The 17,538-nt window shown below is 40.4% G+C and overlaps 1 protein-coding gene across 6 annotated transcripts in view; it reads left to right on the top strand.

Moving 5' to 3' along the window:
* Positions 1-242: 242 nt before the first annotated feature.
* Positions 243-17,538, top strand: part of max (myc associated factor X) — a 50,517-nt gene continuing 33,221 nt past the window's right edge. Inside the window, exons 1-4 of one of the 6 annotated variants that reach the window (XM_070878948.1) lie at positions 243-498; positions 6,476-6,583; positions 15,273-15,381; positions 16,343-16,466. In XM_070878948.1, the coding sequence (XP_070735049.1) occupies positions 476-498; positions 6,476-6,583; positions 15,273-15,381; positions 16,343-16,466 (364 nt within the window). In that variant the 5' untranslated portion in view covers positions 243-475. Of the gene's footprint in view, positions 499-6,475; positions 6,596-7,782; positions 7,810-15,272; positions 15,382-16,342; positions 16,467-17,538 lie in introns of all 6 variants that reach the window. The other 5 variants (XM_070878946.1, XM_070878949.1, XM_070878947.1 and 2 more) reach the window with 5 other exon arrangements.

Raw genomic sequence — 17,538 nt, 5'->3', positions numbered from 1 at the left:
CCTGGGAAGGTACGCAGGCATAGCCTGCGGGCGGGGAAGGGGAGGAGGAAAAAACTCCAACTCCCACAGCGCTCCGCGCTCAATCGCAACGTGAAACTTCCGGCGTCTTCGACAAACTGCTGGGTGGGGGGAAACAAAACAAAGGGGGGTTGTGGGAAATGTAGTCCAAACGCTGGGAGCTGACACAGCTGCTCAACGGCCGCGGAAACTCCAACTCCCGAAGGGCGACTCAACCGGCCGCCCATGCGCAGATGAGCCGGGAGCAAATGTCCCGTGTGTGTGTGGGGCCGTGGCCTGTCGGGTGGTGGTGGTGCTGGAGTCACGAGTGATTTCCGTTGGTTCCCCCTGTGTTTATTTTCTCCTTTCTGTTTCCATATTAATTATTATCGTGTGCGTTTGTGCTTCCGTGGAGTTGTATTTGGGTTTTAAGATCGCCGCGTTTGTTGTTTTTGGTGTGAAAGCATGAGCGATAACGATGATATCGAGGTCGAAAGTGACGTAAGTCTCGCCTGCTCTTTATTTGTCTTAAATTTAACGTGTTGGGGTGTTTTTTTCCCTCCTGATTATATCTTTTCCATTCTCTATAGTTACGGATTCCCTCCCCCATTCTCCGTCGATGTATTTTTTTTGCAAAGCGCCAACTCTCTCCCTTTACGATCATTTTGTGCACTTGTCTGTTTTTTTAGAAAGAACAGCCGAGGTTTCAGACAGTGGATTAACATAAACCCCGACGCCTTTAAAAAAAATATTTAAACAACTTATTGCTTTTTTGCGTGTATTTTTTTTTCAATCAACCTTTCCCTTTCTTCCCCCCGCCCCCCGGTCGAAACGCTGGATTGTTTTTGATCTTTGCTTTGGCTGGGCTGAAGCCCTCTGTTGGAGGCGCAGAGACACACATTGGGGATGTGTGAGGAAAGGCCGCTGCTGCTCCTTCCACACAGCCCGGCACTGGACAAATAGCCAACCCAAGGCCTCGGGGAGATGGTTATACAGTCTGTATTAATGTGCCTTAAAAGGCCAAGAGCCTCCCCCTGATCTAAACATCAAAACACCTCGAAATAGGCATCTCGACTTTTTTAAAAAAAAGATCATGTCTTAGATTTTTTTTTTAAATTACAATATTTTCTACGTGTCGATTTTTTAAATATAGATTTTGTTTCCGTATCTAATGTTAAAAAAATAAATACATGTTGCCCCACAAGCCTCAGCGCGTCCTATTTACATCTATTGAAGCTTCAACTCTTGTAATGAAGCCAAACAAATAGATTCCTGGAAATCGCTTGCATTTTGTATCTTGTTTTTAGCTATTATATCTCTTCTTGCCCTTACTCTCTACCCTTTCACGTGAAAGGAGGTTTACACATGGAAAACCTGTACTAATGAGAAAAATAATAAACGTGAAATTCGTCGTGGCGCTTCCCCCATCCCTTTTTTGCAGTTGTATAAATGTATTTCATACCGCGCCTTCGGATGACCAGCTGCTGAGAACGATCCTTATTCATGTTATTCATTTTCAAATAATGTTTCTTGAAGATCAAATGTAAATAGTTAAGTTAGATGTACGAGTTTTTGGTGGTGTGTGTATAAACACAAAATGGACTCCAGGAAGTGTGTGTATATAATCCTTGATCAGGTCACCACAGTATGATGATGCATTTAAAAACAATTTATGTTTTTGAAAGATGCTAACTGGGCTTTTAGTTCTAAACATGAGGATCCAAACTATCATTCACTATTAAATTCTAAAGTATGAGAAGTTGCAATATAAGCTTAAGAGATCATGGAAAATTGTGGCTCTTTTTTTGAGATAATAGCCAAGATGCTCACCAAATACTTAGTGATTTGTGGGTTGAAGTCCTCGCATTAACTGGCATTTGTATCCTCTGTGTGTGTGTAAGGTCCAATCTTATGCTACGAGGAATGCCTTAACTCAATAGGAGACACTTGGCCCACCTTGTTATATCATCTGTAAGCTAAGCACGTGGCAACAATAGCACTGAAAGTTGTGGAAGCGTCTGCGACTATTTGCCTAACATTAAGGACAATGTGTAACACTTTTGTTGAGGGAATGGTGGGAGAAATGTTACCAATCATTGCGTTTGGCACAACTGAGTTAAATTTTGACTTAATAATTAATTGTAACTAACATTCGAACATCAAGAAAAATGGGTAAATTGTTCTTGACCTGAGAAAAAGCTCATTGGGTTGAGGGTAATATATTAGCATGGATAGAGGATTGGCTAACGAACAGAAAACAGAGTCGGGATAAATGGGTCATTTTCCGGTTGGCAAACAGTGACTCGTGGGGTGCTACAGGGATTGGTGCTGGGTCCTCAACTATTTACAATCTGTATTAATAACTTGGATGAAGGGACTGAGTGTGCTGTCGCCAAGTTTGCTGATGATACAAAGATGGATGGGAAAGCAAATTGGAAGGAGGACACACAAAATCTGCAAATGGATATAGACAGGCTAAGTCAGTGGGCAAAAATTTGGCAGATGGAGTATAATGTGGGAAAATGTGAGGTTATCCACTTCGGCAGAAAAAATAGAAAAGCAAATTATAATTTAAATGGAGAAAAATTGGAAGGTGCTGCAGTACAGAGAGACCTGGGGGGCATTGTGGATGAAACACAAAAAGTTAGTATGCAGATACAGCAAGTAATCTGAAAGGCAAATGGAATGTTGGCCTTTATTGTAAGGGGGATAGAGTATAAAAGCAGAGAAGTCTTGCTACAACTGTACAGGGTATTGGTGAGGCCACACCTGGAATACTGCATACAGTTTTGGTCTCCATATTTAAGGAAGGATATACTTGCGTTGGAGGCTGTTCAGAGAAGGTTCACTAGGTTGATTCTGGAGATGATATGAGGAAAGGTTGAGTAGGTTGGACCTATGCAATTTGGAGTTCAGAAGAATGAGAGGTGGTCTTTATTGAAACATATAAGAAAATTAAGGGGCTCGACAAGGTCGATGCAGAGAGGATATTTCCACTCATGGGGAAACTAAAACTAGGGGACATAGTCTTAGAATAAGGGGCCGCTCATTTAAAACTGAGGTGAGGAATTTCTTCTCTGTGGGTTGTAAATCTGTGGAATTCTCTGCCCCAGAGAGCTGTGGCGGCTGGGTCATTGAATATATTTAAGGTGGAGATAGACAGATATTTGAGCGATAAGGGAATAAAGGGTTATGGAGAGCGGGTAGGGAAGTGGAATTGAGTCCATGATCAGATCAGCCATGATCTTATTACATGGCGGAGCAGGCTCGAGGGGCCAGGTGGCCTACTCCTGCTCCTATTTCTTATGTTCTTATGAAAAGGAATAAGAACTCAAGCCTTATAATTGTGCAGGACATTACTGGGATTAAGGAGTATTTTTTAATTTATATAATGTGAGAAAATAGTTGTGAACTTACTGCATGTATACACTTTCAGGTTATGGAGGGAAACAAATGTTGTGCCACTAAACTAATCATTTGAACTACTACTGTACCAAACAGGTACTTTCAATGGACTGTAAAATAGATGCTCCTTTTATCACATGTTTTTCTTTGATTTCCAAACAGTTGCAATTGTAAACAAAATTATAAAATAGAAATATTTTCCCATGCAAATTTTAGATGTGGTTACTGGTGCATTTGGTACCCAACTGTTTTAGTTTGTACCGATAGATCTGTCAGAAAAATGCAATTGTCAAGTTTTTCCAGCTAATGGGCTTCAATTGCAGCATTATTTTGTTTGCGAATCAGATAGGGATCTGATGCTATTGTAACAAGAAATCTGCACACAGTGTTGCTGAAAATTTAAAGTTCTGTTCCCAAAAATTGAGTATTTGGTTTGTCAATACTTTCATTGGCAATTGCACTGCCTCTCACAGGCCAGACTCTCGTATACAGCGATGGTATCCTCTTTGGTCTAAGCTCCATACTATATACTTCATAGTTTGATAAGCAATTGAACCATAGGAACTTTTTTTAGCACAGAATTTGCTTGTTCTGCAAGTTTTGTGTAACTCCACTTTAATGTTTATGCACTATTTTTTGAAGTTATTTTATTTTCCACACTTGATTAGTTCTTCCAACATATCACACCTGACCGAGAGTGCTAAAGCAGCCAGTTTCCAATCTTGTGCTGATACCACTTGGAGATGTGCATAAACTACCCAGAAATGACTTTCCCTCATATTTTCTTTTCCTTGTGGAATGTGTGGCATCCTTTTACCATTATCCCAGTTGGTGTGGGTGAGTTCAGGAATTTGAAAGCTGGCACATCAAGTTGGAACTTGGTTGTCCTACAACATGATTGTAGTCATCCCTTTTCCTAAAGGGTATGTACATTTCATCATCGCCATCATTATCATAGGCAGTCCCTCGGAATCGAGGAAGACTTGCTTCCACTCTTGGCATGAGTTCTTGGGTGGCTGTACAGTCGACTACGAGAACCACAGTCTGTCACAGGTGGAACAGATAGTAGTTGAGGGAAGGGGTGGGTGGGACTTGTGTGCTCAGCGCATTTCCTGCATTTAATGCTTTTATTCGCAAATAAAATGTAAAATAAGCATATCGTCACAAAAGTTGCACCAGTAAAAAGTATGTTTTATTGAACTACAGGAAATTACCGTTTTTGACCGTATAGTTGCATGCCTTAAAGTTTGTGCCCATTCTTATCCACTGTTTCATCTTGCTAAAAGAGTACTTTAGTTATTAAATAACATTGCGTGCCTTTATGGTTTGTCATAGACCTCTCATTAGCAAAGCATTACCAACTCTGTTTATAATTGACAAATGTCTTTGTTAAATGTCAGTTGCGCTGATGGGGAAGCGGATGATTTCATTGGCATGAGTGTGTGAACCTAATAGCTGCGTAAGCAGTATGGTAATTTGGTCTTTTTTTTAAGTACCTTTGGTCTTTCTTTCTCCAATGCAGAAATGTTTTAAAATAATTTTGTTTGCGATACACTGGGGAGGAAAGCTTCATGAAATAATGGGTTTTCTTCTACTGTTGCAGTATCTGCAACTGTTTCATTACAAAAGTCACAAAAGTGACCTGACCCATAAGAATTGCAATTTCTCCATCTTTTATTTTTTGGGGCCAAGATTGTTGATGCTCATTTCAACCTGAATTAGTGCTACCCAAACCTCAAATATGCAATAATTAATAACTTCAGTTCTTGGGTCCCTTGTGTAATCACTTAAATATGGTCAATATTTGCTTGTAAGTGGCAGTTTGATTTTCTGGGCAGGCTGGAATTGTATTGTGAAATGCCATTGTACAATTGTATTTTACCATTCTTTCCAATCAAAGTTTTTAGCAAAAATGTTTTTTTTTAACGCGTTTTGATCACAACCTTAGAAGTTCATTGTTATTGATAACATCTATAAATCGCAAACCTGAAAATGCTAAGAATGTAAATTGATGGAGAATTACTAGAGCTTCAGTGGTCATGGTAATCTGATTCTGGAGCAGCAAGGAACAAATCATTTTTATTTCCTCCATTTTTATTAAAAGGAAGAAAAATAAAACATGAAGAAACAAGTTCATTCATGAAGGAACTTGTACTGTTGAAATTAAAACTACTTGAAATCAACTAATTTTGATTCCCATATAAGAGAACTGTGTCATGTTAAATACTGCTTAACTAATTAATACCTACCTCAGTTGAATGCTGAAGAACAGATAAACTGAATTGTGGCCTCGAGAATTTTCTCAATTTTTCGTAATTAATTGAAATTGGGATTTGATAAAAGTCATGCATTAGGTCCCTAGAAAGAAAGATTTGCATTTATATAGCACCTTTTACGACTTCAGGGCATTGCAAAGTGCTTTAAAGCCAATGAAGTACTTTTGAAGTGTCGTCACTGGTGTAATGTAGGAAACAGCATTGTGATAATCAGAATTTTTTTTAAATTATGTTGATTGAGGGACAACTATTGGCCAGGACACCAAGGATAACCCCCCTTCTCTTCTTCAAAATACTGTAGTGCCATGAGAGAGCAGATGTGGCCTCAGTTTAACGTCTCATCCAAAAGACGGCACCTCCGACACGACAGTGTTCCCTCAGCACTGCACTGGATTGTTGGCTTAAATTTTTGTGCTCATGTATCTGGAGCGGGACTTGAATTCACAACATTTCAACTCTGAGGCGAGGATGCAACCAACTGAGGCCACAGCTGACAGATTCAGTTATTTTTTTGGGGAGGGATAATCTTAAACCCCTGAATAAAATGCTGTTCTTTAGGAGCTGCTGTTCTTTGATTCAGAAGTGACCTTATTTAACTGATTTGGCTAAAGTAACTTGCAATATTAAATATAGTTGTTAAAACATGTACTGAAATCCATATGAACTTTTGTGTTTAAGCTTTTCTGAAAAATAAATCATTAATGCGACTTAAGCGAAACGATACTGTAATACTAAAAGATTATTTCTTGAAATTGATTCAATTAGATATATTCTAAAGAATGAACATTGTCTTTCAGGCGGACAAAAGAGCACACCACAACGCATTGGAGCGCAAACGCAGGGATCACATCAAAGACAGCTTTCATAGTTTACGTGACTCCGTACCATCACTCCAGGGTGAAAAGGTCGGTGTTCTAGTTAAGTTCCGCAGCTTTTTTTACCTTCTTCTTCATTTATTTGTGTGTTGATGTTAAGTTAAAGAATGCTAACTTTTTGGGGGAGAAAAGTATTTGGGGAAATGTTTAAAGTAGTTATGTGTTTATGTTGAAATATAGTGTTGTATGTCTCAGTTGAGAGAGAAAATTGATGTATATTTTTTACTTTCTGTGCCCATTTTATCACCGTGTTGTTACAAATAGTTCAAACTTTTTCTTAAGAATTGCCTCAATTTAGACATCTTGTCAGATACTATGTTTAAAAATATCTGTTACTGTGCTTATATTTGTCACTTTGTTGGGTGCTTGCTTAAAAAAATAATGTGATCATTTTTGTAAAATTTTCTAACACTTTGTGTGATAATGCAAACATGTTAAATCAAAAAAATGCAAACAATTGGGGATGGGGAGTGTGGGGGGAAGCAGAGACTTGGTGGGTCTAATATCAGTTTTCCTATTCCTAAAAATGCTTGTATTCAAATGTGAATTTTAAAAATTGCACCAAAGGAGCAAGCTAAATCTCAAACTGTACTTAAAACAGTAATCAAAATGGATTGGACTCTCTAAATTAATTTTGCTTATCTTAATCCAGTCTAAAGTGAATTTATTTCCAGGACACCCAATTGCCTTCTAATGTAGGAATTTGTTTTATGAGGTGGGGGCTAAGGTACACTGTCAGATAAGTTGCTTTGTAATATACAGTCACACAACTAGATGTAGTTATCGGGAATGAGTTGGCGGTTAAACTATATTCCTAGTATTTTACTTTAGAAATTTAAGATAAGCACGTGTGTACAAGTAAGAGATGTTTGAGCCTCTTTCTACACAATAAATTGTTACAGAATAACTTGCATGTGTTAGTGTTTCAAAACTTAACAGTAGGCCCCTTATTTGCTAAGTAAGGAAGGATGGTGAGATGTTTTAGATAACAACAGCAAGGGGGGTAATTTTAACCCCTTAAAACGGGTGGTTTGATTCAGGTGAGAGGTTGAAAAAGTTTTTTAAAAATCCAAAACTGGACTCAAACCTGCCCACTTCCAGTTTTAACGGATGTGGGACGAGGGGCAGGCAATCAATCCGCTCTCAGGAAGCTGGTTGGTTGTTATATTTTGAGGAGACTGCATACTTCTATTTTTACAGGGTTTCTATTTTTAACCCATGTTGGCCAGGTTTCCCAGGCTTCGGAAAACCGACAGGTAAAAGGAGGCGAGAAGGGCTGGATCCATCAGATAAGTGCCTTTACAGCACTGCTTGTGGGCCAGGAGGGACTATTTCCCCAGTCCCAACAAGCTAACCTGTAAACACCCCTCACCTCCACAATCCCTGATGCCTGTCCACTGATCACCCCTGAATCCCCCAACCCTGCACACTCTCCTCCTCCACACCCTCTTCGCCACCGCCGTGATCTCTAGCCCAACAACCACAAACCCGACCCGATCCTTGTCTGCGGCCCATTCTGGATTGTTCCCCGCCCGATATCGGGCTAGTTTCCAGGCAGGGAATTGGTTTAAAACAAAAACATGCACGTCATGGAGTTAAAGCTCCACACCGTTTGCGGAAACCCCGACTTCTGAATTTCCAGACCATAATTTCTCCCGCCCACTCCGAAACCCCATCCCAGTAAATATCACGGCCAGCATCTCTGTTGGTAATGATAAGGTAAGGACCCCAAAAGCAAATTGAATACATTCTTTTAAACATAGGAGTAATTGGTGTTAAGATGGACAATTGTATCATTTACAACAATACTAGCAGGTCAATAATTGTTCATAGTGAGTCTGGAGCATGGTTGTGATATTTAGCTGCTAAATGACCTCCTTCTTTAAAGCCATTCTCTAAATAGACAAGAACTGTATAGGCAATAGTAGCTGGTTGTAAATTGCTGAGGTAATTGACAGGTCATGTGTAATTGCTAGTAAATTTTAGGTGCCAGTTCAATGATTGCCTTTCCTTTTTTAAACAAGATTGTTTATGTATATGTGTACATATAATTTAGTGTTGGTTACTGTGCTATATTGTACAGAAGAACATAAGAAATAGGAGCAGGAGTTGGCCATTTGGCCCCTCGAGCCTGCTCCGCTATTCAATAAGATCACAGCTGATCTGATCATGGACTCGGCTCCACCTCCCTTCCCGCTCCCCATAACCCTTCACTTCCTTATCGCTGAAAAATCTGTCTATCTCCGCCTTAAATATATTCAATGACCCAGCCTCCACAGCTCTCTGGGCACAGAATTCCATCAGAGAAGAAATTTCTCCTCATCTCCGTTTTAAATGAGCGGCCCCTTTATTCTAAGACTATATGCCTTAGTTTTAGTTTCCCGAGTGGAAATATCCTCTTTGCATCCACCTTATCGATCCCCGTTATTATCTTATATGTCTCAATAAGATCACCTCTCATTCTTCTGAACTCTAGTGAGTTTAGGCCGAACCTACTCAACATATCCTCATAAGTCAACCCCCTCATCTCCGGAATCAACCTAGTGAACCTTCTCTGAGCAGTCGCCAAAGCAAGTATATCCTTCCTTAAATACGGAGACCAAAACTGTACGCAGTACTCTAGGTGTGGCCAGCATCCAAATTTGCAGATGACACTAAGTTGGGTGGCAGTGTGAGCTGCGAGGAGGATGCTGTGAGGCTGCAGAGCGACTTGGATAGGTTTGGTGAGTGGGCAAATGCATGGCAGATGAAGTATAATGTGGATAAATGTGAGGTTATCCACTTTGGTGGTAAAAACAGAGAGACAGACTATTATCTGAATGGTGACAGATTAGGAAAAGGGGAGGTGCAAAGAGACCTGGGTGTCATGGTACATCAGTCATTGAAGGTTGGCATGCAGGTGCAGCAGGCGGTTAAGAAAGCAAATGGCATGTTGGCCTTCATAGCAAGGGGATTTGAGTACAGGGGCAGGGAGGTGTTGCTACAGTTGTACAGGGCATTGGTGAGGCCACACCTGGAGTAGTGTGTACAGTTTTGGTCTCCTAACCTGAGGAAGGACATTCTTGCTATTGAGGGAGTGCAGCGAAGGTTCACCAGACTGATTCCCGGGATGGCGGGACTGACCTATCAAGAAAGACTGGATCAACTGGGCTTGTATTCACTGGAGTTCAGAAGAATGAGAGGGGACCTCATAGAAACATATAAAATTCTGACGGGGTCAGACAGGTTAGATGCAGGAAGAATGTTCCCAATGTTGGGGAAGTCCAGAACCAGAGGTCACAGTCTAAGGATAAGGGGTAAGCCATTTAGGACCGAGATGCGGAGGAACTTCTTCACCCAGAGAGTGGTGAACCTGTGGAATTCTCTACCACAGAAAGTTGTTGAGGCCAATTCACTAAATATATTCAAAAAGGAGTTAGATGAGGTCCTTACTACTAGGGGAATCAAGGGGTATGGCGAGAAAGCAGGAATGGGGTACTGAAGTTTCGTGTTCAGCCATGAACTCATTGAATGGCGGTGCAGGCTAGAAGGGCCGAATGGCCTACTCCTGCACCTATTTTCTATGTTTCTATCAATACCCTGTGCAGTTGTAGCAGGACTTCTCTGCTTTTATACTCTATCCCCCTTGCAATAAAGGCCAACATTCCATTTGCCTTCCTGATTACTTGCTGTACCTGCATACTAACTTTTTGTGTTTCATGCACAAGGACCCCCAGGTCTCTCTCTACTGCAGCACTTTGCAATTTTTCTCCATTTAACTTATAATTTGCTTTACTATTATTTCTTCCAAAGTGGATAACCTCACATTCTCCCACATTATACTCCATCTGCCAAATTTATGCCCACTCATTTTAGCCTGTCTATATCCCTTTGTGGATTTCCTGTGTCCTCACAATTTGCCCCCACCCATCTCTACATCATCAGTAAACTTGGCTACACCACATTTTAAATGGACAGACCACTTTGCAATGAAAACTAAATTGGGAGAATTGTTATAATTGTCACATGCCAGAGAGGATTCGGTATCCTCGATGAGCTTTTCAAACAGTCATGTTAGTTTTGTTTAACGATCTTAATCACAGCTTACTGTAATGGGCAAAGTTCTTCAATGAAGAATTATGATACTTATCCTGCAGTAAACGGCTCTGTACATGGCCATTCGTGCTGAGAGAGCAAAATAGTCTTGATTTCAAGGGAAAGAGAATTGATAGGAATGGAAGTACATTACACTTGTTGGACGGAGCTAGAATTAGTTATTGAGGATCGAGAGACCCTGACAGTTAGTGTATGGGGTATCTACTGTTAATTGAAATTTAAATGCTACAGCCCTTGGTATATTCAGAAAACTAGATGTTCTTGTACGGGAGAAGAATAATCAGGATATCTTGCTGTCCCTGCAAAGTGAAACTATACTTCGTGGAATATTGGTAAAAGTCGAGATGGAAAAGTTGAATGACGAGCGGCACTATTGCGACAGGAACAACAAAATGGATCCTGTCCATGAACATCCAGCGAAACTCTCCCTTTAAACAGCTGTACTTGATCATCATGCTCCATGCCATAATTCCATCTATCTCAAAATAGTATTGTGATGTTTTGTGAATTTACGTAACTTTTTTCTTCATTGAAAGAATTTTGATATTGTTATGTTTAATTGATTGTTTTAAAACAAAGTGAATTTTTACAGATTTTTTTTTTAAAGAAGTTGCAGGCATTGATGGCATGTATTAAAGCCATTTGAGCTGGTTTGTGGAATTTCATAATTGATAATGAGGGTCAATAGTCCCTTCATAGAATCATTATCCATAACAACAACGTGCATTTATATAACTTTATTGCAATAAAACATCCCAAGGCGTTTCACTAGAGTGTAATCAGCCCCCATTCAGTTGAGAACAGCAGGAAATAATCTCTTTAAACCCAAACCACAAAGGTTCAGGGGTGGGTGGGGTCTGGAAATGGAAGAGTGTTACCCAGTTTTTATTAACAAGCCGGCTGGAAAATCACTGACCAGGGAGAAAGTCAGCATCTTGCCCATCCTGCCCGCCCCACCCACCCACCCCCCCACCAATCCCGGGCTGTCAACATGGTTTGAGAGCACATGGAATTGGAGGTCACCTATTGACTCGGTTAGGGAATTATTTACAGAGCAGGGATAATCGGTATGTACTCAAATTGGCAGGATGTGACTAGTGATGCCCCCCGGGATCTGTAATGGGGCGTCAGCTTTCCACTATATTTACACAATGGAATAGAGAGACATATATCCAAGTTTGCTACTTAAGTTAGGTGGCAGAGTAAATATTGTGAATTTGAAGCACCTTGGGATGTTTTACTATGTTAAAGGTGGTATATAAATGCAAGTTGTTGTAGGTGGGAGCAGAAATTTGCAAAGGGACATTGATAGATTAAGTGAGTGGGAAAACTAGCAGATGGAGTTTAATGTGGGGAAGTGTGAGGTCGTCGAATTTGGAACCAAGAAAAATAAATCACAGTATTTTGTAAATGGCGTGCTAGAAACTGTGGAAGAGCAGAGAGATTTAGGGGTCCATGTTCAGAAATCACTAAAAGCTAGAGGACAGGTACAAAAATAATTTTAAAAGGTAATGGAATGTTGGCCTATATTTCAAGGGCTGGAATACAAAGGGGTGGAAGTGCTATTACAGCTGTACCGAGCTCTGGTGAGACCCCATCTGGCGCACTGTGTTCCATTCTGGGCACGGTATCTCAGGAAGGATACACTGCAGCACAGATTCATCAGAATGATACGGGGGCTAAAAGGGTTAAATTATGAGGAAAGGGTTGTATTCACGAGTTTAGAAGATTCTGGGGTGATCTAATTGGGGTGTTTTTGATGATCAAAGGATTTGAAAGGGTAGATAGAGAAATTTTCCTCTGGTGGGGGGAATCCAGAACAAGTTGTCATAACCTTAAAATTAGAGCGAGGTAGTTCAGGGGTGATGCAGGAAGCATGTCTTCACACAAGAGATCGATAGATTTTTGTTAAGCAAAGAGTATTAAGGGATATGGAGTTAAGATACAGATCAGCCATGATCAACTGAATGGCAGAACAGGTTCAGGGGCTGAATGGTCTACTCCTGTACCTATGTAACAAAGTAGAAGGACTATGAGGTGTACGCCTGTGGCTTGGAACTGGCAGATAAAATGCAGGAAGCCAGTTTGTGCAGTTAAAAATAGTCTGAAAGAAAGGTAATGCCAAAAACAAGTCAGCCACAAAAGGAACGATGCAAAATTTATCATATTTTTCCATTTCTTGGGAGAGAACTAAGATTTAAGTTAAATTGGAGTAATTTACTTTTATTCTGTGAAATCGGTTTAATGATTCATATCTAGCCTCTTCTCACCTTTAGCAAACTTTGAGAAGTGCACGTGAGGGCACACAAGTCAAGATATCCCGTTCCGATCGCCAGAGAATCCTATTATTAGATCCCTGGTATAATGTATTTGATTCATGGGTTCTTTGCTTAAGAAGTCATAGCAACACATTGGTATTAAGAACTAGTTGGTTTATTAACAAAGGTTTAACAATCGCACTACACATTACCAATTCATCCACTAAGTTCACAACTGCATACCTCATCGTGGATGACCTAGACCCAATTGACTGGGATTTTATTGAGTCTTGTGACCATCACGTGACTGGCTAAGCCACTCACAATGCAACAGCTCTACAACTATTTTAGTAAAACTATACATCAAGTGCCCCCCCCCCTCCCTTAAAAGGGGCACTAGAACCGACAAGTTAACAAATGAAAACTTTTACAGTAACTTAAATCAAATAAAAATTTGGTTGCCAGGGGCGATGATGCACTCCAGTCCCTCCGGTGCCCACCTCTCGCGGAAGGCCGCGAGCGTACCGGTGGACACCGTGTGCTCCATCTCCAGGTACACCCTGGCTCGAACGTAACCGCGGAAGAGAGGCAGATAATTGGGCCTAACGACCCCCTCGACCGCTCGCTGCCTAGACCGGTTAATGGTCACCTTGGCCAGGCCCAGGAGCAGTCCTATGAGGAGGCCCTCCGACCTACCCACTCCCCTCTGTACAGGATGCCCAAAGATCAGGAGTGTGGGACTGAAGTGCAGCCAAAAGTTGGGGATTAGCCCCTTCAAATAATGGAACAGGGGCTGCAACCTAACACACTCCACGTAAACATGGAACACAGACTCTTCCAGACCGCAGGCGTGAACTGACTTTAAAACCTATTGCATGTGACTGCCCCGTGTAACACCCTCCAAGCCAAGTCCCCAATGAATAAAGGGAGGACTCCCGTATAGAGAGCACTCCATTGGGGACCCCCGCCTCCTCCGGATGGCAAGATGGTGCGCCATGGCCTGTCCGGACAGCAGACGAGGATGGCAAAGTAGGGAGTATGCAAGAGCAGCCCGTACAGAAATCTCCTTTGCACCGAACTGAAAGACATGGAGGGGATTTTCCGGAGGAGGCTCAAGTTGTGAGGCACCGGCAGGTTTCGGGGCTTGGCGCCGATGAGGAATTGCATCACAACAGCTCTCCAACCTGTGAGCATACTCAAAGGTGCATACATTACACCTGGGTTGTGAATAATGATGTGCGATAACCATTGGAAAAGAATATCTAACTAAATCCAGATTAACATATAAAAGCGGTTGTGCAAGATTGTGTTGTTTTTAAGCCATCAGTTATAGGGACAAGATCATGTGCACCATTGAGAATTCTGCATGGCAAATTCTTTCATAACTGTTATTTTCTTAAAATACAAGTTAATGTTTTTAACTTGCTTATTGGTACATTTTTGCATAATTAGGTATTGGACAGTACGCGCACAGTCCTGTATGGAACATGCTCAGTCCGCCTACAGGAGTAACCTGCATCACTGTACTAAAGCCGGCCCAAAACTTACTACAAGGGTTTTATGGCAGATTAGATTTCCTCCCATTGAATTTACCTTTAGAATTATACATGTGCACATTTAAAAATTCTTTCAAAGTAGAGGTATATGAAACATGGCTAGAAGAAAGAGGAGTTTTAAACATTTTTCGATGGAAAGATCTTTGTTGTGTATGTTTACTATAATAGCAACAGCAATGAGGAGACTTTTATGTTGGAATTCAGAACTGATTCTTTCTTGTTTGTAAGGAGATTAAAATGTCACCATGGAAATGCATTTTCAGTAGTTATTGTGGAGGGCAGATGGTGAGAAATCAAGTTTGGCAAAGTGCAGGTTATTGCAATATGTTTGCCGTGTTCCTAAAACTTAGGGTTTTTTTTACCCTTCGTAGCATAAAATAACGTTGGTTAGTAATAGACATGATTCTTTTATGTACAAGTTACTTTGAGTAATGACTAAATGATTGTTCTTGTTGGTGACCTGTTTTGACTAATTATTGCATTTATAAATTTTTGTGATTGTTTGGCTACCACCCATTTTGTTGAGAGTATTGATACAATTTTGAACTAAATATATGATGTGCAGCTATGAAAGAAGAACAAATAAATGTCTTAATTGTGAAATACAGTCTTCACTATAGGAATTTGATAGCATATGACCGTTTTGAATAGATTGAGTACTTGTAGACCAGACAAAAGCTTGAATATTGCTGCTTTTTGTGTGCTTGTCTCTTACTTTTTAGTCTAATTTTTTTGGTGTTCCTAACTGATAACATAATGCTTTAATATGGTATTCATAAATATAATTGAAATGTTTCTCTGAACCACCAGCAATAAAGCAAGGGAAGTTTCTGGCAACAACACTGACGAAAGGCAAAATAATGCAGCCAGTCTCAGTAACCCAGGCAAGACACTAGTAGTTTGGCGTCAGTTGTACAAGGCATGTACACGTACACTATAATAAGTAACAATTAGTTTAGGATGGATAAGAATAATGATGTGCTATAACCATTGGAAAATAATATCTAACTAAATCCAGATTAGCATAAAAGCGGTTGTGCAAGATTGTGTTGTTTTTAGGCCATCAGTTATAGGGGCAATATCGTGTGCACCATTGAGAATTCTGCATGGCAAATACTTTCATAACTGTTATTTTCTTAAAATAAAACTTAATGTTTTTAACTTGCTTATTGGTACATTTTTAGGCTGCATTGTAATATATTTCTATGGCACAAGACAAGTGCATATAACTGAATAAAACTAACCTAGTGTCTCATTTAAGATACTTCACATGTTTTTTTCTTCACCAATTTCTTTCCCCCCGCCCTCCTCACTGGAAGGCTTTAGATTCTTTTTGGGATATAGGTCTGAGTGCCAGCTACCTTCCAATACCTCACCAAGTAGCCATTATGTGAGCCTTGTCACTGAATATCACCAGCTGTTAGGCCTGGAACAGGGGAAAGCACAGGGGAACCGAATCCCTTTCATATGTGGACTTCTCTGGAAAGAGATGAGACTATTTTCCTCTTCCTAACCCACAGGTATTGAGGCCAACTGTAGTGCCTGCGACCATCCATCCCTCCCCCATGCCAGATTAAGTAAGTAACTCGGCATAGAACAGGGATTGAACATACGCCCTTGCTTGTCTCTGATTCGGCTACTGACCGGATATAAACTCGGGTATTGGGAACCCATGTATTTCACATGTTTAAGTCCACATTGATTAAAAATCTGCATTGTGTGGTGTTCGTTTGGTTAACATAAATGTTTAGTTTGGTAATTGCTGTGTCTTTAACTAGTAATTCCCCTGTGACATTTTGCCTCCTTGATAGAATGAAGATTTGAACCACAGAGCAGTTCAATAACTTTAATTTGCACTCTACTGAAACTTGTTTCAATAGGCATCCCGTGCCCAAATCTTAGATAAAGCTACAGAGTATATTCAGTATATGCGACGGAAAAACCACACGCATCAGCAGGACATTGACGACCTGAAGCGACAGAACACTCTGCTTGAGCAGCAAGGTAAGGTTCTATTACAATGAGTCTTTTTGAAAGAAATGGGCTGTTTAGGTTTGAGGCCACTAGTTGCGTTTTGATTCCCCAGTCTGGAAATTGCCATGGCCTTAGTTATTCTAACTCAAATTTTGTACCATGTATCTTTTTGTTTATCCAGTAACAGATTATCTGGTTAATGCAGCAAGTGTTTTGCAGACATGGGTTCAGGTTCCAAAAATAAACTGAATACAATTTTTAAAATAATGAATAACCTGTACCCTGTCATATTAAAACATAGGACTTTGGAAAGCACTAATTTTATTAACAGTTCCTCATAATACCAAGTTGTCATTGGCAAGGCTTCTGAAAGTTTTTATTAATCCTTCCTTCTCTGCTGCTCAAAGGCATCAGTTGCAGTTTTATATGTTCCAGGGAGCTTAGATGAAAAAACCTGCACCCGGGATTTGAATAGAAATTTGCTCCGCGTAAAGGAAGCCCGTTTAATATTGGATTGAAACCAAATACTAATGACCACGGGCCATCTCTAATGGGCATTTAATCAGCATGGCTGTATAGACCAATGGCTGTTAGATTTGAATGTATTATGTAGGTATTTAGAGAAGTACCGGAGCTGTCTTTAGATTGCATTAATAATGAATAGTCTTTAACAAGTGTAACATGTTGCAGATGCTCTTTGTCAGAATGACATGACTAAAGCTTTAAAGTGGGTATTCAGAATAATGCACTGCTTTTGATCTAAATAGTACTGGAATTAATTTAAAAGTGGTCTGGGAACCTTTGGCAAAACCCATTACTATAAAAACAATTACAACTATTTTTGACATGTTCTAAGTTTGAAATTTGTGTTGATAGTTGTCCCGTGGCAGTCTAGCTTGTAGACCAAAAATCCATTTAACGCAGAGGTTTTGAAGTTGCAACGTGGGGACAAAAGTTGCGGTCGAAGGTTTCCTGCGGGCGGATGCCTCCGACCGAAAACATTTTTACGAAAATACCTGGTGGTCCTGGGGAACATAGACTTGGTGCTCCGAGGCCTAGATGTACAGTCCAGCGTAGGGGTCTGCGTATTCTGGGATTATAG

The sequence above is a fragment of the Pristiophorus japonicus genome, chromosome 4, assembly GCF_044704955.1.
Source record: "Pristiophorus japonicus isolate sPriJap1 chromosome 4, sPriJap1.hap1, whole genome shotgun sequence".
NCBI classification, from domain to species: domain Eukaryota; kingdom Metazoa; phylum Chordata; class Chondrichthyes; family Pristiophoridae; genus Pristiophorus; species Pristiophorus japonicus.
The sequence above is the reverse complement of the archived record's forward strand: the minus strand, read 5'-3'. Positions and strand labels throughout refer to the sequence as shown.